Raw genomic sequence first — 27,030 nt, forward strand, 5'->3', positions numbered from 1 at the left:
AAACCAAACGTGTTATTCTGCATTAACTCCCAATATTACCACCAGCCCAGACTAAAATAATTACGTAAACCACTGCAGATCCCGCACTGCTGTACTCGAATAATAATATGTTAACCACGTATTACTGAATATTATCTTCTTGATGCTGTGGCCCTTATCATCTGAAACGTGACCTCAGTGGACTGCAGGCTCAAGTTTCCCTCTTCCTGTAGCGCATCCTCCTCCTTTTGGGGGGACAGGGAAGTAGCTGAGGGACGTTTGTATATCCTGACAGTGGAGCCGCCTGGTTACTTCCCTGCCACCACATGAAGGCGTCCCTCACCGGCACCAGTATTATTTCACCCACGTTTTACTAACCCTTTCCGAACGATGATGATACTTTCCAGTTTATTCTTGCTCCCTTTAGACAATTTAATCAACTTAGAGGTAACTTTTCGAACTGGGGGAGTTAGATGTTGCTTTTATTAACTTCTCTGCTAGACAACACTTCCAAGTTAAATACAATCGTCAAGATAACAAGATTAAACTAAATCAATACGTCGTCGGTGTGAAGGAACTAATCTTAATAATTTTTGTGCGATAAGGTGTATAGATTGTTTTCATCTGAGGGAACAGGGCCACCCCCAAAACGTGAATGCTAAATCGGGGTTGTGTGAAATTTGCTGAGCCTTAGTTACGTGTGAGGATAGAATCTCCTTAGTTACTATGCTACTTCCACCTTAACCTGGCCCATATTTTCGTCGATTTCCAGCTTAGTTTACGCAGATCGGTGGTACAATGTTATTACGGTTCTACATCCTTTCCACAGCACTTCCTCATGACTAGTGCCATATTCAAGTGTTAATCTATTGCTACAACTCAGTATTCAAAATGAAGAGATGGCAATTTTAGGCCAGCTCAGTGTAAAAGGAGTACAGTCAGATCAACTCTCCACTCTGACTACACTTGGCCATCACCTGAGCAGAAAGGGGTTATGGAGCTTGCCAGGTGAGAACAACCGGACTATATTCATTACCAATTGCGACAGACGATTTACCAACCTACCTACTTATCTATTTATCTACCTACCTACCTACCTACGGGTCTATCTACCTACCTACCTATCTCTCTACCTATCCCTCTACCTACATCTTTTCCCAGCCTCCCTCAGCCTCGTCTCTCGCGGGATTGGAATTACAAAATAGGTTAGCGACATTTACGGCGTGTTTTTTTTTACCTTAGGAGAAATTACGGAAAACGAGGGAAGTTATAACCCATCCCTGAAGACGCTGGGGTGCTAAATTCCATCTTAAGTCGACGGAGAATTTACAAAAAAAATACGAGAAGGTAGTGTGTATAGTATGAAATAATAATAATAATAATAATGATGATGATGATAATAATAATAATAATAATAATAATAATAATAATAATAATAATAATCTATCTATCTATCTATTGCCAGACGCCTCAATCCCGTTTGGGGTGGCCACAAACAAATCGCCTCCAAGTCGCCCTGTCCCCCGCCATTTCACTGCCCTGCTCCCAACTCACACCCCCCTCTCTCATATACCTCTCCACCCCATCCCTCCATCTCATCCTCGGCCTCCCCCTCCCTCTTCCCCCCTCCACCTCACTCACATACACTCTCTTCGTCAGTCTTTCACCCTCCATCCTCTCCACATGGCCAAACCACCTCAGTGTGTTCCTCATAACGCTTCCTATCACATCCACATCAACACCACAACGTTCCTTTATATCCTCATTCGTCAGCCTATCTCTCCATGTGACTCCACAGGCTCCTCTTAAATAACTCATTTCCACTGCTCTCACTCTTGACTTGTGTCCTTCCAACAACGTCCAAGCTTCACTTCCGTACGTTAGAGTTGGTATCACAATACTGTCATGTAACTTTTTCACTTCCATGCTCACTTCCCTGTTTCTTATCACTGCTTTCAAAGAACCAGCAACCTTTCTTCCCTGCTGTACCCTTTCAAGCACTTCACCCTCCAAACCTCCATCCTTACTCATCACACTACCCAAGTACTTAAACGTACTCACATTTTCCAATTCCACACCATCCAACCTCGCTGTACATTCACTGACTTCACCTCTCTCAAAGACCATCACTTTACTCTTCCCTACATTCACCTTCAGATTCCGTTTCTTACACACTCTCCCAAACTCATCCACCAAGCCTTGCAGCTCCCCTTCGTCTTCACTCAACAACACAGTATCATCTGCAAACAACAGTACAGGGAGTTTCCAAACACTATCCTCTCTCACCAGGGCCACTCCAACATAATAATAATAATAATAATAATAATAATAGTAATAATAATGACTCCCAAACCCCACCCAGCTCAATTAATAGCCATGTGATTTTGACTCTAGTTCATTCACTTAACTTGGCCTAGATATTCATCCTTTTGCAGCTTATATCACGTAGCTCAGTGGTTAAAAAAGACATTACTGTGGCTCTACATCCTTTCTGTAACACTTCTTCGTGATTAGCACCATCTTCCAATGTCAAAATATTGTTATAACTCAGTATCAAAGATGGATGGATGGCAATTTTAGGCCCAAGTAAAGTGCGCAGAGTATAGTAACCAAGGAGATTCATTCCCGCTTCATTACCAAGGCTCATCGTATTTCATGTATCCACGGCTTAGTATTGAACTTTGCGAGTGGCCCAGACTATACTGACTTACACTGACTCCCGATCCTATTTCTAAGCCTACGTGTTGGACTGTTTAGAGGGAAGGGTCAGTTCCCACTCATCTTACTCTTCAACGCTTCACATTAAGCTATACCAAAGCCTCACAACTGTACGTTAATGTGGGCACTCACACCTTCATGCAGTCCTCTTACAGCCTCCATACTCAGACCTCGGTTTCGTATCAAGACCTTCATGGCTCTAGCCAATTTTCTTCCCTGAGCCGCTCTAACTCACTGAGAGGTACAATAATTGCAGTAATATGTAGCAACAAGCATGGTAACTACAGTCAAACAGCTATCACTCTCAGGCAGATAACTCAGCCTCAAGTACATGTGAAACAAAGCCAAAGCTGAGACGTTAACACTACCGGTATCAGGCTAAACTATACAACTTAACTATCCTGGTTCCAGCATTCTCCAGCATTTCCTGGCGTCTTGAAATAAACGAATCTTGACTGTGGTTCTATAGTTTAGTATCTTCGGGAAAGGCAAGCTTTCTGCATGCTTGCAATAGTTTGTTTCCTTCTTCTCACATAAAAAAGGATTATTTGTTGTTTGGTTAAAACTCTACCTCGTACGTGCCTCTCGTTATGATGGGGGCCAGGAACTAGAAGTAAGAGCCTGGGGTCAAGGAAGGAGGACCATAATTACTGAGAGGATGACTTTCTAAACACGGCTCTCTCGTCCATCACTGGGAATTACAAACCCCAGGCGGAGGAGAAGGGGGAGCCGGCACGACTGTGGGATGTATTTTCGATGGCACAGGAGACTACGTGTTTGCATGTGACACATTATCTTCAGGGCAGTGATGAAGAGGGAAGCGAACATGGAAAAAAAGAAGTTATTACATGACAATACTGTGATCCCCACCCTAATGTATGGATGTGAAGTTATGACTCTGTTGCAGGATATTAGTCAGGAGTGAGAGAAGCTCGAATGAGATATGTGAGGGGAGGATGTGAAAAGTTACATGAAGAGACAAACTGACAAATGAGGCGGTGAAGGAGCGTTGTGGTGTTGATGTGGACATGTGGACATAACAGAAATTGTTAAGGGAAGCACTCTGAGATGGTTTGGCCAAGTGGAGAGCATGGAGAATGTGAGATCGACTGAGAATGTGTGATGTGGACGGGAAGAGAAGAAGATGGAGACCGAGAATGACGTGCGAGGATGGAGTGGAGAGGTATAGGAACGAGTGCGGTGTGAGTTAGAGGGGGTGCATCCTGACACCGGAGGCCAGGGTGACACGGAGGTAATTATTTTGTTTGTAACCACTCGTTCCTGCATTATGGTGTCTGGCTATAAATCCTGCAGACAGAATAAGCCCCACGTGTGCTGTCGATGCAAGAAGCTCTGTCAAATGAAAGGAGAAAGTTTGGTTATCTGTAAAATGCTCGAGAATAATAAACTGTAGCAGACCAGAGAAATCGCAGAAAATAAATGATGCTAAAACTCCCAAACCAATGACAATACGATCCTGAGTGAAACAGAGGCACATAGCAATAATAATGGCATAAAACACCTGGAAGCACTTTTTCTACAGCGATTTATTTTTCATTTTACACCCCAGTACCCTCTCGCATGTTAAACCCTTCAATCTGATGATGCACTTTTAACTCCCCTCTTGCTACTGCCAGACGATTTTATTCAGTTTAGGAGAGATGATTAATAGCTACTCATCTCTCTCTCTCTCTCTCTCTCTCTCTCTCTCTCTGATATCACCAGCCATGTCTGGTTAGTCCTCACGATCGTATAAACTCCTCTCCTTTCTTTATAAAAAAAAAAAAAAAATCCTGTACTTGAATGAAACTGTTTAAAGACAACAATAATAAAATACGCGTCATCGACTTCAAGACACTGATTACATCTTTTTTTAATATCGAAACGGTCTGCTTCCGGTACATACAAGAAACTATATACGTGTTACACAAATAAATCGCTGGGGAAGAAGTATTAGGGAAGCTTGTAAACCAGCCAGACTACGGTCCTGAGGCAGCCCGACGAACTACAACAAAAATACTGCTCGTTAGGTAACTTAATGAACTCGACAAACTTGTGTTAAGTGGATTACTTCTCTCTATTACCCTTGATCACTACAGCCGCTAAGGCCTCCAGTTTCCTTCGTCCTAGTTTTCTAAAGAAAGCGAAACAGGGAAGGCTGGGGCCGCTATTCTTGTCGGGTAAGGAAGCTCCCTAACACCTCTTCCATAGTGATTTATTTTAATTTTGCATGTTACACTTTACCAGTCCATTGTGTCATATTAAGTCCTTTGTATTTTAGACATAGATTGCTTATATAAGAAAACAATTAATAAAGTGATACGTGCAGAAATAAACTGCTAAAGAAAAGGTGTTAGGGAGCTCCCTTAGCCGACGTGAATATGACCCTTAGAAAGGGTTTTCTGTTACTTGTACCTGTCCACCACTTATATACTTTGCATATATGACCCCAACCAATCTATCTATAGCCAGACACCTCAATCCCTTAAGGGGTGACCATAAACCACAACCATTTGGCTGCTCCTCCTCAAGCTTGCACACTTTCATATCTCTCCATTCCATCCCTCATCAAAGACAGCATTAATGGACCATAAGCAAAAATAAGCTGATGAAAATAAGTATTACAGAGCTTCTTAGTACATACACGGCAAAATTAACAGACTATATGCTGAAAGAAGCTGGGAAAAGAGCGGTATTAGGAAGACTCTTGGCATATACTGTACAAAACAATCAGACCATATGCTAAAATAAGCTAATAAGAGAGAGGCATTAGGAAGCCTCTTAGCGCTAAACATGCAAGACAAAGCTAACAGGCCACATGCTAAAATAAACTGTTAAAGAGACATTAGGAAGCTTCTTTGCATATACAGGATAAAATATGCAGATCATATGCAGAAATAAACATGTAGCAGCGGTATTAGGGAGCTTCTTGGGGGACGGGAATTCGCGCCTGAGTGCCCGCAGCGAAGCCTCAAGCATACTGGAAGCGGCATAACACAGTGGTGCCAAATTTTGACTCACAGATACGCTAATCTTGTTCTAAAAAGCTGCTAGAATGTCGCTGCGTACCAAAATCTCCAGAAAATCGCTAAAAGGGAGCCTGTAACCACCTAAGTAATAATAATAATTGCCGCTAAACTAATAGTGTGTCATTATTGCTAGATCTAATCCAAAAATATGCAAAACTGGCAACAATGAAAAACAGAGGACAGTGACATCAGTTTTACCGTGTTGGGGAGACGCCCTTGTGCCTAGATTTCGAGATACGGCATTTACAATTATGCTAAATTTTTGTGCTTTGCTTAACGGCACTCTGAATACTGTGTTTTTTTTAGTGTTTTAAGATGTCCTAGACACCCTTACACTTTTCTGGGGAGATTTTGGAGAGAATGTTTATCCTGTGTGTGTGTGTGTGTGTGTGTGTGTGTGTGTGTGTGTGTGTGTGTGTGTGTGTGTGTGTGTGTGGTGTTGGGTGAGATGGGATGGGGTGAGGTGGGGTGGTAGGGTGGGGTGCTGTGTGGTTTGGTGTGGTGCTGGGAGGGACTGGGCGGGGTGGGGTGAGGTGGGGTGCTGCGGTGTGCTGTTCTGTGGCGAGAAGTGGTATAGTTTCACGCCACATTAGCCACATTCTTACGCCACACCGCCGTAAAATTCATGCATTGTGTCCTGCGTCTGTTTTATTCTCAACACCACCGATTCTTCACTGACGGCGCTTAATTCATTCAAATTTTTACGCACAATTAAAGCCAGACGATTTCATTCAACTAAGGATGAGTACAAGAAACAGAGTGTTATTATTATTACTCTTAAATCTCATGTTTGGGGCAATTCTATCTTTTCCACTTTCTGTCAGACGATTTTATTCAGCTGAGAGTGAGTCACGGGAGCCTAAGATGGTTCATTCATTTTTTGAGGCACACTTATGATTTTATTTTAGTTAATGTCAGACGAATTTGTTTAACAGAGGAAAAGGGTTCACCGGGAGAGCTCATCGATTTCCCCCCCCCCCCCCAAAAAAAAAGGAAGAGAAAAAAATAATCTCGTTGGTGCTGGTACGCATACTCTATTACCTGTAGATATCTACTTATGTTATCTCAGTCCTCAGAAGATTTCCAAGTGGCAAGAAAATTAGTCTGGCAAAGGTCAAAGCATACAAGATTAGCTGTGCCCCAAGAACTAATGGTTAAGAACTGAACCCCAGTCTACTCGATGACAGACCTGGCAACCTTCCACGCATGAGGGAAACGTATCACTGCCTCAAAGGTCACACTTACTTATTTACGTTTTAGCTTTGCATTAAGAACTTTGCATTTTAATCCAGTTAAATCCAGACGATTCTTTATTTTTTATCTCAACGATGCCACAAGCGGCCAAAATTTTTACCCCATCAGCCCAATGAAATACTCCTTTTGTGGCGATCTTATTCTACTCAGGAAAGACTTGAAAGTGACCGGGGTAATGAAAGCTACTTGTATATCTAACCCTGCCAGTTCGAAAAGTCCCGCCTAAACGAAGTACAATCGTTTTGAGACAGCAAAAAAAAAAAAAGGCTAAAATATAAACGGACGTCATTATAATAAAGCAGACAGAAGAAAACATTCCAAACATAATCTGTAGTTAGCAAAAGTAAATCATAAGTAAATGTTATCGTACTGAAGAAATTACAGACCCGGAACCCGAGCATAAGGGCGTATGGTGGTGGCGTCTCCGGGGATGTCTGCCAAATTTAAGATTCGCTTGGGTGTGTTGTGGCACTCCTTCACCCAGCGGCACTACCCACCTTACTTAGATTTTCAAGGCCTTAGAGATTAGATAGATAGACAGACAGACACACAGATAGATTGATATACCATCGTACAAACAATCTACTGGGTCATCATCATCACACAAACATTTAATTCAACCCCTTCATTCGAGGTCGTCCTGTTTATATTTCCTGGATTACGTCAGACCAGTGAGTTAAGCTTCGTAAAGACCCCTGAGGCTCTAGTGGTCAGAGTAAAGGAGCACCAGGAACAGAACACATTTTTAAAGTCGGGAAAAATGCGGACAAAGAAAAAGGTTGTAGGAGCCGCGACGCTGGATGGATGTTTGTGTTTGTAAAGTGTTAAGTACGTGTGTGTGTGTGTGTGTGTGTGTGTGTGTGTGTGTGTGTGTGTGTGTGTGTGTGTGTGTGTGTGTGTGTGTGTGTGTGTGTGTGTGTGTGTGTGTGTGTGTGTGTGTGTGTGTTGGCTATCTGTGGACGATTTTAATTTAGGAAAGAACCTACAGTAGTGAGGGGATTAATAACATCTATATCCAACCCTTCCACACCAAGAAGTTACCCACCAACTCACAAAAACCGTCTAAGAAAAATAAACAAGAAAGAAAGAAAGGAAAAGAGAAAGAAGGATGGAAGGCAAAAGAAAAAAGAAGGACGTAAAGAAAAGAGGCAAATAAAAGGGCGCAATGGTACTGAGTCAAAAATGTGAAAAAACAAGATGCAGTTCCAAGGCACAACAAATCCGTTCCCGGCAGTCATTTTAGTGCTGACTTATAAACACGACAGGATATCTAGTCAAAGATGTCACCTATCAAGTATGGTGTAAATCGGTTGAAAATTGACGATTTCATGCCCATTTGAAATTACAGGCCCAACCCACCTGATGCTGACCCCCCTCCTGCTAACTGGGGGGTGACTCCCCTGATGTAATGAGGCATGTTATAGGATGCAGATTTGAAAGATGCACCTTTAGGTTTTGTTTTCATGTCGACATGACGAATTGAAAAGAAGTTATGACGAAAAAACGAATTTTACCCGCCCCCCCCTTTTTTTTATACTTTTTTTTTTGTCCTACAGCCTGGACCTTGGCCCAATTTAACCCAAAATTTAATCAGGTGATCAAAAGGCCATAGCCCATCATCCCTGTAATTTTAGTCAAAATCGCACCAGTAGTTTTCGCATAAAGTTGTCAACAGACAGACAGACAGACAAACAAATAAGCAAACAAACAAACCGAGTGAAAACAATACCCGTCCCCGAGCCCCTCCTAGGCGGAGACGAGTAAAAAGAAAACTACTTGGCAGGAGGGACTACGGTGTGCGGATGTTTGTGTTTGTGAAATGTTAAGCCTCATCAGGTCTCCGCTACGCTCAATGGCCGCGCATTTAAAGCTGAGGGGGGTTCACGGCCTTGCCCTCACTCTCACTCACTTTCTCTCACTTTTTCTAACTCACTTCTGCCAATTTCTCATTTCACACTAATACCACTGTTCTTAATTTTACGTTTCTTCTCTCTCTCTCTCTCTCTCTCTCCTAATCTCGTCACTCTAACTCACTTTCTTCTGCACTATTACTCTCCCGGCTCGTCTCACACCGCTTCCCTTCGCTCCCTCTCCTCACTCACTCTTATACTTCCTCACTTGCACAAGCCTTCTTACTCCTCACCTTCACTTTCCTTCCACTGTCTCACTCACTCTTGCTCACTTTTCCTTACTCTCATCTCACCACTCTCTCATCTTCATCACTCTCATTCTCCTACTATTCGTCAGGTCACTCACACTTATCACTTTCACTCACTCACTTTCTTCCTTCTGTCTCACTTCACTTAATATTCTCAGTCATCAAGCACTGTTCTCCACTCTCTCTCACTATCTCTAAAACGAGGTACCAGTGAGCCTCCTAAGCCCAAGACAATCTCCCTCTCTTTCTGGGTATGATCTGATGCTTTGGTCTGAGGGAATATCGCCTTCGTATGCTCGTATTACCTGTTCGTAAGCGATCTATTTTGCCCCAACACATTATTATTTTCGTGCCTGCTACTGATAAAAACTAACTCGGTATTAGGAAGACGCAGGTGTGAGCAAGAGAACAAAAAAGTGCAAAATAAATCGCTCAAGGAAAAGTATTAAGACGTCCCCCATACCAACGTGAATACAGGGCCTTATCACAGGAGTGTAATCCCATACCCTGCTACTCTCTCTCTCTCTCTCTCTCTCATATTTTCTTCCTCTTTCCGTTTTTCTTTATTTTTCATCTACAATATCTTTCATTAATTTTTTCCTTCCCTTTTTTCTCTTCCAATTCTCTCTCTCTCTTATATTCCAGTGTTTTTTTAATTTTTTCCTTCCCTTTTTTCTCTTCCAACTCACTCTCTCTCTCTCTCTCTCTCTCTCTTTCTCATCTCCTCGCCCCCTCGCTACCGATGGTTTAAGGTGCATGAAAATGGCATTTAATCTCGTAACGCGACACCGTGAAATTACCACCACCAAATTTCCCAGCGTTTATGAACTTTCTTATGGGGACATGATACCACCTCAACACCGACGTAAATATGGGAAAAAACACGAAAAAATAAGAAAAAAGTATCAACGACCTGGTGGTATAACTTCAATCTCTCTCTCTCTCTCTCTCTCTCGCACAAACACACACACACACACACACACACACACACACACACACACACACACACACACACACTACTTCTACCTTCAAAAAATTGATAGTGTCATTTTACCATCAACGAAAACACACACACAAAATAAATAACGTTAACAGAGAAAAAACCAGAAAAGCTTTCACCAGTCATCTACCATAAATGACGACAATAATTAACAACCTTTTACCCAATCTCAATGACCACAAGAAAGAAAGAGAAAAGAGAACAGTCACTATCAGCCATCTTCTGTCTGTATCACAACGGACGTGTATTCATCTATCAATATCTAAATTTATATTTGCATCTATATATACGGTATATACCAACCTATCTCTGTCTCTATCAGTCTTTCTATGTACCTGTCTATCAATTTATCTATCTCACCACTACACTACCGGCATAATAAATAATGTAAATATTAAAAAAAAAAACGCTCACAACATCCTACTACTATTAACATCACGCCCACACAAAGATTGCTAAATAAGCAAATAAAAGAACTAAAAAAATAATCCAGCCTGCAATCACCACCAACACAAATACTTCAGTTAAAGCAAATATTGTCACTTTAATTTCATGTGAGCAATGAAGCCTTGTCCCAGAAAAAACATTACTTCATCATGTTCAGTAAGTGGGACAATTTTCATTTCCTACGTAGACTTTTTAAGGGGACGGGTTTTCATCACCACCTCATCGATTTTCTGAAGCCGAGGTACTGCTAGGTGTGTGTGTGTGTGTGTGTGTGTGTGTGTGTGTGTGTGTGTGTGTGTGTGTGTGTGTGTGTGTGTGTGTGTATAACCTCTAATATCCCAAACTGAAGGGACAACCGCTACAGTAAATAAGTGAAAATACAAGCAAACAACTATAATACTTATCCTGTTGATGATGATGATGATGATGATGATGATGATGATGATGATGATTATGATGACGTTGTTGATGATGATGCTTATGATAATTATGATGATAATAATGATGAAGGATGATTGATGTTGATGACGATGATGATGATGATATGTACTGCGTCCCCTACTGTTCTTAATCCTTTACTCTCCCAGGGTCAGGATAACTCTAGTGTTCCATTCCAGCTAACGCCAGACGATTTTATTCAGCTGAGAGTGAGTCACAGGACCCAGAGAGTGTTAATACGATGGTCTTTTATTTTTCCTACCTGCCTCCAGACCATTTTACTCAGGCCTGTGGAGACTTCGAACTGGTGGGGTAAGATACAGGTTTTATCAAATACTTTGCAACGAGAGGCCCTCAAACAATAATAATAATAATAATAATAATAATAATAATAATAATAATAATAACAATATTAATAATAATAATAATAATAATAATAATAAACAAATAAATAAATAAATAAAATAAAATACCATGGTTACAATAATGAAATAAAACAAGAAGCGGTGCCAAGGCACAGCAAACCTGTCCCCGGCAGTCATGCTGACGTATAAACACAATGTTAGGATATCTAGTCAAAGATGTCACATATCAAATTTGGAGTAAATCGGGTGAAAACTGACGATATTAAGCCCATTTGAAATTTTAGACCCGAACCAGCTGACATTGATCTTCCTACCGCGAAGTGGGGGGTGACCCCGCTAATGTAATGAGGCATATTATAGGATGCAGATTTGAAAGATGCACCTCTAGGTTTTGGTTTCATGTCGATATTACAAATTTAAAGGGAGTTTCGGAAAAAAAAAATACATTTTGGGCCTACGGCCTGGGCCTTGGCCCAATTCGGCCCAAAATTTTATCATGTGATCAGGTCATAACCCATTATCCCTGTAATTTTTGTCAAAATCGCACCAGTAGTTTTTGCGTAAAGTTGTTAGCTGACTGACAGACAGCCAAACAAACAGACAGACAAACCGGGTGAAAACAATCCCAGTCCCCGAGCCCCTCCTGGGTGGGGACGGGTAATAATACCCTTCTGTTCGATGAGTTATGAGTCTGAAATATGGACAAAGCATTGCGATATACGTGCAGATACTCCCCTTAATAATGTTGTTACACTGTGTCAACAATAACTTAACCTGAAATTGCCCTGTCTTTATCTTTAATGTTGAGCTGTTGCAAGAGATTAACACGGGGATATGGTGCTAGTCACGAAGAGGTACGATGAAAAAGATGAACAGCTATAATACTCTGTTATTCTACCATTAAACTGTAACGAAGGATAACACAAGAAAACGGTGCTAGTCACGAAAAAGTGCTAAGGAATGAAAGTAGAAACGTATTTTTGTCTTATTCTGCTGCTGAACTACGGGGAACATGATACCAAGGGACGAACACCTCCGCTAAGTTAAGATGGTTGAACCGGAGTACCTTTTCTAGCGATTTTCTCGACTTTTTTGTACCTAGCAGCATTCCAGCGTTTTTGTTTTTTTTTCCGGGGGGGGGGAGGGGGAAGTTCAGCTCCATTTCTGATTCTGGTTTGGCAACACTAGGAAAGTTTATTGCTAAGTGATTTGTTCGGGAGTACTGAGTGTTCGTGGTCATGCTATATTATATTCCCTCCTCACGCAAATTTAACATCATTTGTGGCTATGGTTTGGGGTTTTTGTTGTTAGTGGTAGTGGTGGTGGTGGCGGTGGTGGTGGTGGTGGTGGTGAGGCCGAGGGTTCATCTGGACAAGAACCCAGTAGACTGGAGGCTGATATTACCCTTGTCGTACGGTTTACCACTCTCTTCTCGCGGAATAGGGAGGGAAATGAGAGGCGTTTGTATGACTAGGCAGCGGAGCCAGTCAGTTAATCGGTACCACCACGTGAAGGTGTTCCTCTCGAGCACCTGGGCAAATGCAAGGTTCATGCATTCTCTGGCAAAGTTAGCAGTATTTTCTTACTTTTACAGTGCTGTTAACTGCTCATCTTGTTGAAATATACCCGTAACAGTTTAGGTTAGACTTTGGTCCTCTTCAAGTAAACTCTTCGGTCCTCAGAATATAAAAGCAGGATTTTGCTATTGAGCACTATTTATGAGCTTGATGTAGCAGGTGTATGGAAGTGCACTGTTAATCACAATACATTCACTTTAATCCGACATTCATCCCCAATCCCTCTCAGTTCAGTTGATGTCAAAGTATAATCAGACTCGAGGGTTGATCTACTTCATGCGTACTTTATACCTAAGGAGCATCGAATTTCATGTGGCCATAACTTTGCATTCAAGTTGTGGGAATGGCCCAGTTCCGGCACGAGAAACCAGAGTGACTGTGGTGTGTTCAGTTGTGGGCTACAGTTTATTGTCATGCTATATGGTCCCCCCTCATGCAGCTCTGCCATCATTTATGAGGTTGGTTTGGCTGCGGTCACGAGGTTCACTGGATAGGAGGTTTGTATTGAAATTTTGCTTTTGACTGTGTAAAAATGTACACACACACACACACACACACACACACACACACACACACACACACACACACACGCACGCACGCACGCACGCACGCACGCGCGCGTGCGTGCGTGCGTGTGTGTGTGTGTGTGTGTGTGTGTGTGTGTGTGTGTGTGTGTGTGTGTGTGTGTGTGTGTGTGTGTGTGTGTATTCTGGAGTGCGTCTTTGCACATCCTGTTCGCTTTTCTCCTGCAAGTTTGGCAACACACGCGAGTTGGGTTCGGTAACTCTCAGAAAGCAAATATATTGTCAATTAGTAAGTCTGGGTGTACAAGCTACGGACACGCACTGTTCTCTTTCCTCGCACACTGCAATAACGACAAGGAGCAGAATCGATAATCTATAATAACCATTTGACTGCTGGGACTCATTTCTTTTAGCTGAATAACATACTTAGGAGCGTCAAAAACATTCACGTCAAGCAGGTTAATCACGTTAATCAGACGGCATCTTACTTAACTTATATTTCCTATTTCTGATCGTTTTAGTTAGCTCATAAGGGACATTCTGAACTTCAAGGGTTAGACATTGCCTTCATTATCCCTTCACTACAAATAAAGATTTATAATATCGTGTATACGCAGCGAGAATAAGCCAAAAGAATACTCAGCCTGATTCAAGTGTTCAATCAGGAAAAGACAACACAACACAGCACCACCAGGAAAGAGAGGTATGGCTGTGATACCTTCCATGTTCACTTTCCCACACAATGCAGTAATACCTTAAGTGAAATTTGTTAAACCTAATAACATCTGACTGGTTCTTTTGCCATTGTACTGTAAGGGTCTAATGGGTTTGTACTCTCAGTGGCTTTGGAAATATCGTAACACCTCTTCTTTAACGATTAAGTCTGTACATTACACCCAAGCATCCTCATGAATGTTACAGATGTGAACAATGTCGGTATGAGAGGGATGAAAAACATGTAGGATTTTGTTGTGGCTAAATATGCGAAGTAAACCGCGGAGAAAAAGATGTTGTGACACCTCCTTTGGCACCCATAATACGTTCTACCTCGCCTTCTCATCATATCTTCCCTCTCACCATCACTGTTCCCCGTCTCACACACCACTATTACTCTATATTCCCTCACTGGTATCCATCACAACTTGCCTCTCCACCATACACCCGCTATTCTCCTCTCTCCTATCAATATTACTCTTCTCACCATCTCCATTCACCACCTCATCATTATCCATCACAATTCACCTCTCCACTATACAGACACTATTCTCCTCACTCACCACCATAGCTCTTCTCCCTCATCACCACTACTCGCCATCTCATCACTGGTCATCACAACTCACATCCTTCTCCTCTCTCTCACACCGCAGCTGCTCTTCTCCCTCATCACCACTAGTCTGCTCCCTCACCAACAATTCTTCACCTCACTATCACTGTTCAGTACAAACCATCTTCCCTCCCTCAGCACACCTATCTCCATCGTCATCATAACTCCTATCCTCCGCCTCCTCCACCACCTCTGTCCACCAATGGTCACCACGTTCTCTCATCACCACACTACTAACTTTCACCACCTCCCTCTGTACGCTTACTCACCACCATCATCACTAACCACCACGATAGCAAAAACCAGCACCCCCCCAAAAAACACACCTAATGTTATCACCACCATCACCATCACTCCTTACAACAAGTATCCTCCACCATCACCACCACTCTTCTACTAGGCCTATCTCTCCACCATCGCCCACACCATTTCTCTTCTCCCTCGCATTTCCACATAACTACTCACCACAGTCACCTTTTCTCCTCACAACCACTATATTCTAACTCCACCACCGCTACCACTGTCCTCTTCCATCATCACCACTATCCTCCTCCAGTACCATCACTACCCTTTACGATCAACACCACTCTCCTCTACCCGTAACTATCATTACCACCACTATATCTATCATTACCATCATTATCCTCTAACCTCACCACCACAATAACCCCTCCTATCACCACCGCTATCTTCTGCTATCACCATTTTCACCATCACTACCCTCTGCCATCACCACCACCACTCTTCTCTAGCATCACCACCAGTACCCATTATCATCACACCATCCTCCTCTACTATCATCACGACTACTATCCTTTCTCCCTCCCTATCATCATCGCCATCACTACAACTCCTCTCTCCATCACAGTCCTCTCTCTTCTTCCTTTACCAATACTTCCCTCTGCCTCTCTCCACCGTCACCACCACCTTCCTTCTCCATCTTCATCATCACCACCCCTATACCATCATCATCACTTTTCCACCTTACTATCTTTCACCACCACTTCTACACCACCAGTCACCATCACTATGCATGCAAAGACCACCACCATCATCACCACACAAGCAATAACCACCACCACCACCCTAGCAATGACCACCACCACCACCACACAAGCAATAAAAACTACCACTACCACCACCACCACCACACTAACAATACCCACCACCACCACCGCTACTATCCTGGAACAACACGCACGCAAGAGAAATTTATTCATACAAAAATCTTCAGTGAGGACATAGCAAGGCGCAGAACGGATATATATGAGTGAAGTGGATCGGTGTGTGCCAGGGTGTGAATGGTCTCTCTCTCTCTCTCTCTCTCTCTCTCTCTCTCTCTCTCTCACGCGTGTGTGTAACTTCTCAACGAATTTGAATGAAATTTTGTGGAAAGGTGAGCCATGGACCAAAAAGGAATTGGTTATATTTGGGGGGGGGGATCCGGATCCGGATCTGGATCCTTTTTAATGACAATGGCATTGGCGGGGGTATGCGCTCTCTGAATCCTTCCTAGTTATAATCAAACTATCATACCAGGTTTTCCTTCGTGATATCTGAACGCCATTTCAAATAAGAGGTATATTTGTTCTTTAATATGTCACTGTTTACAAATTTTCTTATTAGTTTGGCTGTTATAGTCATATTATTCATTCACTTACCTGACTTTTCATAACCTTTGCCAATATTTATTAAACCAGAAAACAACAGCGAGCAATATACACTGTGACTGTCTATTAATCCTTTGGGTGGGAGACACACGCAGATTAGAACATGAATTTTTTTCTCTAACGTTTCGTGCTACACAGAACTCATCTTTATTTATTTATCTTCTTCGATAGATCGGGTCTGTGAAGCTCAAAAAGTCAGAGAAAACTACAGACTTCCATGTTTAACCTGTGTGTGTGTCTCCTACCCAACATTTCCACTCGTCGCAATGGATCATCTACGTATACATCCTGCTTAATGTGGGTAATGAAAATAAGTTAACCCCTGCAATCAGACTGCCATTTTCATTTCAATTTGTCAACCATCAGAGGATTTTATTCCATTACGGGAGACCTTTCGAGATGGAGGGGTTAGCTTTAGCCTTAATCATCGGCTTCACTACTAGACATCCTTCTGAAAATGAGTAAAATCAACTGGAGGTAAAAAGAATGCAAACTGTCCTCAGGCTGAAGAGGTTAACAGAAGACATTCGCCATAATTATTATACAGGATTAAACCCCCTCAGTCTCTTGACCTGTTTTATTAAATTATTCTTGCTATCTCCAGATCTTTTAATTCATCATTAAAGTGAACTGCTGCTGCAACGTGGCAAATGAAGCTTGTAACCAACTTATCCAATTCGGAAGTCCTTCTAAAGTTAACTAAAAAAGAAATGGAGGTAGCATGAATAAAGTAAAATACACTTTACCGGACTGAAGGGGTGAAATGAGTACGGTAACACACTAACCTTTTGAGTCAATGGAGAAGTACCCAAGGCCGTCTCCTCCAGTGATGGTGAAAGAGAGTTGTCCGTCATCAGGGTCCCGGGCTGTGAGATTGGTGACATGAGCTCCAGGGGCCAAGTTTTCCTTTACCCAGGCTCGTACAACACGCTCAGAGAACACAGGCGGGCCCAGATTTTCATCCACGTCAATAACTCGTATGATGAGCGATGCAAATGCCTCTAGCGACGGTGTGCCTCCGTCCTTGGCACGAACTGTCACGTTGTAAGTTGGTCGCGTCTCAAAATCAAGAGGCTCTGCCAAGCGCACCACACCAGTTTCCTCATCGATGCGGAAGGCGCCTTTATGGCCACTCACCAGGCTGTAGGTGAGGCGGCCACCCAAGCCAAGGTCCTGGTCAGTAGCCTGAAGGGAGGCCACAATGGCACCCTGTGGTAAGTCTTCGGGGACATCCACGGCTAGGTTGCGGGCAGCACCAAACTCAGGGACACAGTCATTAATGTCTAAAACAGTCACAAACACACGGGCAAGGGCAGAGCGTGGGTTCTCTGGTGCACTGTCCCACGCACGTACCCGTAGGTCATACTCATCGCGTCGTTCACGGTCCAGTGACCCAACCATATACACTTTTCCGGTGATGCGATCTACTATAAACTCATCCACATCCGTCACTAACTCATAGGTCACCTGGGCATTCAGACCAGCATCAGCGTCCTGTGCATGTAGCTGAGCCACACTAGTTCCATTTCGGGTATTTTCAGGCAGGTGAAGACTGTAACTCACACGGCTAAACTCTGGAGCATTGTCATTAACGTCAATAACTGCAACCGTTAGGTTGGTGGACAAACTCCTGGGAGGCCTGCCCAGGTCATACACCGTGATGTTCAATATGTACTCAGGAGTTCTCTCACGATCCAACTTGGCAACCAGTTCTAGAACACCTGAATGTACACCAATCCTGAACACAGAGTCAGTATCACCTTGAGACAATGCATACACCACTCGTCCGTTGTACCCTCTATCATGATCAGCAGCCACCACTGTCAGTAACTTCTTACCCACCTCAGCATCCTCTTGCACTCTCAGAAGGCTGGGAAACTTCTCTGGCAATTCTGGGGCGTGAGAGTTATGGCCATAGCGTAGAGGCAAGAGGGCATAGTGTTCCTCAGCTGCATTGTTCTCTGCTGCTGCTGCCACAATCTCAGCTACCTTTGAGCGGACACTTGTCTTGTGGCACTCGACAAGCGCGTGCTGTTGTAAGCTGGCTTGGTCTTGATTGCGTTGGCTTATCACAACAATTGTAACGCTGGTCGGGTCTGACACGTGCGATCCATCACTTGCTGTTACGTTAAGAATAAACGTTTTCTGCTTCTCATCATCAGGGATATGTTTGCTAAGATCACAGGTAAGGGCCAGAACACCTGAAGATCCGTCTATGGCCCAACATTTCTCATACATGTCATTGTGTAATCGATAGTTGACGGATGTGCCATTGTCCAGATCCACAGCGTTGAGGGTGAGAACATTTGTACCAATAGGCGCATGCACATCCAACCATCCCTTGCAATCCACCCCTTCAAACTGTGGTCGGTTGTCATTTACATCACGAACTTTAACTTTCACTGTGGTTTCCGTTTCTCTCTTAAACGGCGTGCCCCAGTCTGAGGCACGGACTTTTATGGTGTAGACACGTCTTTGAGCCTCAAAGTCCAGCACAGAATTAGTCCGAATGGTTCCATCAAAGGGATCAATGAGGAAAGGGACTTGGTCTAAGTTAGCAATACTATAGGATATGAAACCGTTCTCCCCAGAATCAGCGTCAGTAGCTATCATACGAGTGACATAAGATCCTATTGGTTCATTCTCATCCAGCGTCACTTCAGTATTTGGGGTACTAAACTCGGGGGCATTGTCATTTGCATCTACAACTCGAATGATGACCTTGGCAGATGACTGTTTCCTGTGGGTGTCTGTGGCTTGGTCAACTGCCGCCACTGTGAGACTGTAGTAGGCTGTCTTTTCGTGGTCCAGCCAGGCAGCAGTGGAGATGATCCCTGTATCTGGGTTGATGTTGAATTTATTGCCCTCATTTCCCGCCACCAGTCTGAAAAGCACTCGCCCATTAATGCCTTGGTCAGTGTCAGAGGCGGCGACCAGTACAACAGGAGTGTTAGGTGGCGCCTCTTCACTCACGGCTTCCTCGTACTGTTCTCGAGCAAATACAGGTGCTTGATCATTCACGTCAGCTATGTTAACACGGACACTTACCCGAGAACTCCTTGTTGGGGTACCACGGTCTGTGGCTTGCAGAGTAAGATTATATCCCGTTGGTGCAAGCTCGCGGTCCAGGAATCTGAGCACCGCCAGGTTGAACTCACTTGGTTGTGACCCACGAGTGATGCTGAAAAGTGAGTCAGGGTCGCCAGCAATCACATCAACATGCTCCACTACCCCACTGTCCCCGTCATCCTGGTCCTCCACGGTTATAATGGCATAGATGTGCGTGTGGGAATGCTCCACTACGTGAGGGAGTTGTTGGACTCGGATGCGAGGCGAGTGGAGGTTAACTTTGTACACCTGCACCTCCACAGTGGCACGGGCTGCCCCAGAAGTCCTTTGGTTTGGGGGTCGAGGTCCTCTGTCCCGTGCTAACACAGTCACATTATGTACACGATTATATTTGTACGTGAGGGGCCGCGTCACACTTAGCACTCCGGTTGTGGGATGGATGGCAAATAAGTTCGTCTCATGATCTTGCAGGTAATAATAAAGCTGTCCGTTCATCCCAGCATCTGCATCATGAGCCGTGACTGCTAAGAGGGGTGTATGCAACGCTGCATCCTCCCCAACACTCACCTGATATGTAGCTGGGTAAAACAGCGGAATATTATCGTTTGTGTCCAGAACATGAACTGTGATGTTGGTGGAGGCGGTGACTGTCGTGCCTGAACGAGCTTCTACCACCAGGGTGTAAATATTTCGTCTTTCCCGGTTCAACACATCACGCTGACCAGTCCGTGTCCTAATTCTCAGCACAGCCACACCTCCCACCTCAACCGTCTCAGCCACAAAGAATCCATCAGTATCACCATCCACTATGAGGTAGGTCAGCTGGTCCCCAAAAGGAAGATCGGCCAGTGAGACACCCATGAGTTCAGACCCTGCAACGTAGGTCCAAGCCAGGGAGTTCTCATATATGCTGACATTGTAGGAGTCTCTCAGGAACCTCAAGGGGCTGCTGACGTGGAGAGAGGAGACGAGCACAAGGGAGAGGAGCAGCGGGAGGAGGCACGAGGGAGACTGCGAGGACATGGTGTCGTCCCCTCACCCTGTCACCTCACCACGCACATCACCTGAAGGAAAACAATAAGGAAAGTTAGACTGGTGCTCTCTCTCTCTCTCTCTCTCTCTCTCTCTTTCTGTCTGTCTGTCTGTCTCTCTCCTGAAATAAAAGAAAACCTACATCAGCACACAAATATAATAGACTCCTTTCTGACTCTCTCTCTCTCTCTGTCTCTCTCTCTCTGGAAGATAGATAGATAAATGGATAAACAGAGAGAGAGAGAGAGAGAGAGAGAGAGAGAGAGAGAAATGAACGCAGGAGACAGGTAATACCATGCAGGATTACCATCAGGAGTAGGAGTGTTATTGGCAATGTTCCTTAGTGTGGTATTTCCTGGTAGCGATGTGTCTTGCCCGACTGTCTTCCCAATGGACGCCCTGGCACTGAGTTACTCCCGCACCACCCATCCATCTTGGTAAGGACAAACCAAGACACGCACGCACACGCAAGCACGCGCGCGCGCACACACACACACACACACACACACACACACACACACACACACACACACACACACACACACACAAAAGCACGCATAGCGCAGCACACAGTTATGTGTAGACTACATACACGAGCGCGCATGGACATACTGTACACACACACACACACTCTCTCTCTCTCTCGATAGATAGATAGATAGATACAGATAATATATATATATATATAATCCATCTATGTATCTGTCTATCTATATCTACCTACGTATCTACTTTCTCTCTCTCTCTCTCTGCACCACTACTTTTCCCTGTCCTTCTCTCTCTCCTGTGAATACCTCAACTTTCTTCTCCCATATTACTGGATATTTTTCTCGTCCAGTACAACTAAAAACCACACTTTCAAACGTTTCCTCAAGACTAAATACCTACGCCATGACTCTAAAGGTGGAAGATAATGCTCAGTCTCCTTATCCCTTCAGAAAGCCAAGTCCCATTTAAGAATTATGCACGCCGACATATTCAACTGAGAGGCACCCCCAGCCTTTAAAGGATTATAGTTTATTCACTTTGCTGGGCGGTGATTTTCCTTCTTTGCCCGTTATTCAGGGGGACAAAATGACCATACTTCGGCTCCAAATCCTTTCCATAACACTGCTTCGTGACTAGCATCTTATTCTAGTGTTAATCTCTCACTACGACCTGGCATTGATGATGGTGAGGTGGTGATTTTACGCCTACTTAAACTGAACTGAATGGAAGTACATAAAAAAAAATCATCAAGAAAACCTAAACACCAAAACTCCACGGTTCATAATAATCTATTTATCTGCCTACTGCCAGACGCCTCAATCTCGCAAGGGGTGGCCACAATCAAATTACCTCCATGTCGCCCTGTCCAATGCCATTTCATTGCTGTGCTTCCACCTCACAACCCCTCTCCCATATACTTCTCCACTCCACATAATAAGAACAGCAACAAGAAGTGATAATAATAATAATAATAATAATAATAATAATAATAATAATAATCCTATATCAAACTGGTAAGGCGGTAGATGCCACAAGGAAGTTTGGCAAGTGGTTTGGTTCTCAGACATGCTTCCTCCGTCAGAAAATAAATAAATAAAATAAAACTGCTTCAGTACCGTAGGAAAGTTAGGAAATAAAATAAGAGCAAGATATTTGATTTAGCTAACGAGGAAAGTCCAATGGAGAGAAGAGAGAGAGAACTGGAGGAAAGTGAGAGAAAGAGTGAGGGAGGAGGGCGAAAAGGTGGAGGGACGAAAGAGAGAATTAGATTAAAGTGTGAGAGGGGCTGAGGGAAAGAAAACGAGGAGGGAAGCAACCGGGGATGGAAATAGGAAAGCAGGGAGAAGAGGAAGAGAGAAACAGAGGATAGAGAATCATAAGTGGAGTGAAGAGGAAGAGAAGTGCAGGAAGGTGGATGGACGAGGGACAGGAGTGGAGGAAAGTAGAGGGAAGAGTGAAAGAAGTGGAGGAAGTTATGAAATAGAATAACAGTCAGTGATTTTGATTCAACTAATGAGGAAAGTTCTGTGGAGCCTCCAGGCTAGGCCATGGCAACTACGGAGAGGGAGGGGGGGGTTGGAGGAAGACGAGGCAGAAATGGAGGGAAGACTGGAAGTGAGAGGGAGAAAAGAAATGGAGGAAAGAATGTGGGAGAGATAGAGAACAATGAGGAGAAATGAAAGAAATAATAAAGACAAAAGGAGGGATGTGAGAAGAGAAGAATGGTGGAAATAATGAGTATGGGCAAGAAGAGCGAGAAGAGAAGAAAAAAAGATGGTGGGAGGATAGCATCAGAGGAAAGCGAGAAGGGAAGGAAAAATTCTGTCTATCTATTGTCAGACGCCTTAATCCCGGAAGGGATGGCCACGAACAAATCGACTCCATGTCGCCCGGTCCTCAGCCATTTCACTGCCCTGTTCCCGGCTCACACACTCACACACCCTCACATATCTCTCCACTCCATCCCTCCATCTCATTCTTGGCCTCTTCCCCCCTCCAACTCCCTCACACATACCCTCACTCATATCCACCTCGTCTACAAGTACCAAGTGTCGAGGAAGATCAAAAACAGACTTAATATCACACTTTGTTCTCCTGATAGTGACCAAACAGACACCGAAACAGTTCCGAGCCTTTGCGTTAGTAACTGGCTTGTACAAAATTTTAATGAACTCGACATTACAGTAATTTTTCGCAGTAGTGAACAGAGAGCGGAACAGTTCTAACCCTTGGCGCTTGTAAAAAGTTCGAATCAGATGCAATATGAACTCACTACTACATTTTTGCGTCTGGGTAGTGAACATGAACAAGCAGGGATTGAAGAAGTCCCAAACCTCTTAAGAAGTTCCGTACCTCAGAACTCCCGAACCTCAGAAGAACTTCCGAACCCCCCCAAGAACTTTCGAACCTCCGAAGAATTCCAAATCTCCGAAGAACTTCCGATGAACTCTCGAACCTCCGAAGAACTTCCGAACCTCCGAAGAATTCCAAACCTCCGAAGAACTTCCGAACTCCCGAAGAACTCCCGAACCCCCAAAGAACTTCCGAACCCCCGAAGAACTTCCGAATCTCCGAAGAATTCCAAACCTCCGAAGAACTTCAGAACTCCCGAAGAACTCTCGAACCTCCGAAGAACTCCCGAACCCCCGAAGGACTTCCGAACCTCCGTACATGTAAGAAGTTCGTATCAGACCAAAGAGGAACTCATTATCACAAAATCTCTTCTGGATTACCATTAGACTACAAGCAAAACAGTTCCGAACCTTTGTTGTTTGTAGATGGGAATAAAGAGAAGGGAAATTTTGTTCACGACTGTCCAGACATATAAGATACTGGGAAAATGTGGGAAAGAAGAGAGGGGAAAAGGCGAAGAGAGAAGAAAAGAGAGGACACGACAGGAGAGGAGGGAAATGAGAAGGACAGGAAACTAGAAGCGAGGGTGGGAAAAGAATATTATAGAATGTAAAGGAATGAGCCAGTAAATAAGAGGAGGAGAGGGAGACTGAGACTGAAATGGGAGGTAGGGGAGATCAGAACAACACTGGGGAAGGGGAGAAGCGCTGATGGAAGGGGGAAGGGGAGAGGGGAAGCGGGAAAATGATGAGGGTAAGGGAAGAGAAAATCGGGAGGAGTAAAGGGAAGGGACTGAAGAAGAGGGATGAGGAAAGGGAGAACAGAAAGAGGGAAGAGGTGAGAGAAAGGGAAATGAGTGAAGGGGTGTGGGATGGGTGACAAGTCGGGGGAAGTAGGAGATAGGCAAGGGAAGGGGGTAAGGAAAGTGAGGATGGTGTGAAAGAAGAAGAGAAAGTGAGGGAAGGATGAAGGAAACGGGGATGAGAAAGAAAAACGCAACGAGAATGATGATGTGACAAGGGAAGAAGGGTGATGGTGAGGTGGAGGGGTGATGATGAAGGTTATGACTGTGGTGGTGATGAGTATTACTGTAGTGATGATGATGATGATAAAAGGGACTGTGGTGATAGTGGTAAGGATGAGCCTGAAAGGAGTGGTGAGGCTGAGGTAGTGGAATGATGAGGATAGTAATGATAATAATGATAATGATAAGTTTGAGGATGTGACGAGGATGAGAAGTTGTGACCTCAGTGATATTAGTACAAAAAATAAATAAATAAATAAATAAATAAATAAATAAATAAAATAAGGATCTTCACATTAACTGATGGTGATAAGGGTGGTGACTTTTCAACACATAAACTTGAAGGCCGAGAAACTGGTGATTAAATTTTGGTTATAGTGATGATAATTTTAAGAGTACTTCTGATATATAACTATTATAAACAATGGTGATAATGATAATGATAAATTTGAGGGGAAGTTGAGGTTGAGTAGCGGTGAATTCTGGTGACAGCTGTGGTGATGACAATTGTGCCTCTATCTATCTATCTATCTATTGCCCAACGCCTTAATCCCGAAAAAGGTGGCCACAAACAAATCGCCTCCTTGTCGCCCTGTCCTCCGCCATTTCATTGCCCTGCTCCCAGCTCACCCCCCCCCCTTCTCTCATATACCTCTCCACGCCATCCCTCCATATCATCCTTGGCCTCCCCCTCCCTCTCCCCCCCTCCACCTCACTCTCCTCGTCAGTTTCTCACTCTCCATCCCCTCCACATGGCCAAACCACCTCAACGTGTTTCTTGTGCCTCGTAACTTCAAAAATATCTTCAAAAATGGCAAATGTTACAATGAAATCACAATAATCTTAACCTTACTAACAACAGACATTTATATTCAGTTTCTGAATGGTCGCTCGTCGTGTAAGTGTTTAGCAGTTACCAAATGATACTGTTCGGCCGAGGAAAATCAAATTAGCGTTGCAAGAGTTCAGATTAACCTTTATTTTTTCTCTTTATATGTCCTGTCCTCTGCCATCACGCTACCCTCCCTCCAACTAACACGACCCTCTCATACACCTCTCCACAATATCCTTGATCCACCCACTCTCTCTCTCTCTCTCTCTACGCATGGCCAAACCATCTCCGGGTACTTCTAACACTTTCCATAAAAAAGAAAAAAAAAGGAAAGATGATATTGTAACTAATTTAATATTTTAATTTGTCCCGCACCAAAATATTTCATGCAGGTGAGCGAAAATTATAGCAGCGTAAGAGTCGGGTAACAAATGTGTAAATCGGAAGCGACCAACCAATACCCGATTCTTTTCAACGGGAGACGGGCCCCAGCCTCTGCCCAGGGCCTGTGTGGTGTTATATCTTGTGGGAGAGGAGGGGAGGGGGAGAGACAGTGGGGAGAGCTGGGGGTATGAGGGGAGAGGTGGGAAGAGAGGTGGGTAGAGAGATGGAAGGAGGAAGAGAGAGAGAGAAGGCGATGAAGGGAGGAGGGGAGAGACAGGGGGAAGAGGAAAAACAAAGGGGTTGGGGAAAGAAGCAAGAGGAAGATGCATAACGAAGGGAAGCAAGAGAGAGAGGAGGAGGATAGGAGATGACAGGAAAGGAGAGGGAAAAGGAAACAGACATGAGGGAAGTGGCAAGAGGAAGGAGAGGGAAATAAAGAAGGGAGAGTACAAAGGAAAGAAAACAGCAACAGACCTGTCCTTTCGTGGCTGTTTGTTAAAGGGAAGGTCGTAACTAACAAAACAATTCTATCAGTTAAGAACAAGGACAGATTAGTAGGAAGGCTAACCCCCACCCACCAAACCCTCCAGTTGAAGCCGGTAGGAAATAGTGAGAAGGGCCACCATGCAGCACAGAAAAACTCTCATGGAAATTTCATAGGAAGGAGGGAAAGGAAAGTTTATTGTACACTATCTACCTCAAAAGGAAAGTAACATTAAGTCAACAATATTTATTAACGTTGTTTTGTGGTTTGCATCATCCGGACTCTAAAAAAAAAAAAAAATAAATAAAAAATAAACTGGAAGGGATTTTGTTCCATATATTTACAACTCTATTAAAGAAGGAAAAAAGGAGAGGATATGGAAAAAATGGGGGGGGGGGAAGAAAGAGGAAAGAGGGAGGAGGAAAAAAATGGAAGGGTGAAAGAAGAAAGGCTTGGACGCGACCCAACCCCTCGGCCTAAGGTCTGAGCTGAGTTATATCTTGAGAATAAGGAAGAGGAGGAGAACGACGAAAAGAGAGAGAGAGAGAGAGAGAGAGAGAGAGAGAGAGAGAGAGAGAGAGAGAGAGAGAGAGAGAGAGAGAGAGAGAGAGAGAGAGAGAATATCTGGAAGCCTGGAAAGAATCAGGACTTGGGAAATATCTAGCACAATCACGGCATCTTATACGCACATTCGAGACCCTCACACGTCATTGAAAATATTAGTAATGAAACGTGGAATTGATTTTGCCCTTGGAGATGAACCAGGATTTAGAACACTTGAATAACTGTATGTTCTAGTAATAGTTCTCAAAGTTCTGTGTTCTTTCCTACATCTTTTCTCACCCCATCCTTAAGTTAGGGTTAGGATGATGATGAATTAT

General features: G+C 43.8%; 1 protein-coding gene across 1 annotated transcript in view; it reads right to left on the reverse strand.

Moving 5' to 3' along the window:
- Nucleotides 1-20,575, reverse strand: part of LOC145408967 (fat-like cadherin-related tumor suppressor homolog) — a 335,831-nt gene extending 315,256 nt beyond the window's left edge. Inside the window, exon 1 of the mRNA XM_080279544.1 lies at nt 17,269-20,575. Coding sequence (XP_080135670.1) covers nt 17,269-20,575 — 3,307 coding nt within the window. The remainder of the gene's footprint in view (nt 1-17,268) is intronic.
- Between the last annotated feature and the right edge of the window lie 6,455 nt (nt 20,576-27,030).

The sequence above is a fragment of the Coenobita brevimanus genome, chromosome 79 (genome assembly GCF_032717465.1).
Source record: "Coenobita brevimanus isolate Jiangsu-jjx chromosome 79, ASM3271746v2, whole genome shotgun sequence".
In the NCBI taxonomy this organism is placed as follows: Eukaryota; Metazoa; Arthropoda; class Malacostraca; order Decapoda; family Coenobitidae; genus Coenobita; species Coenobita brevimanus.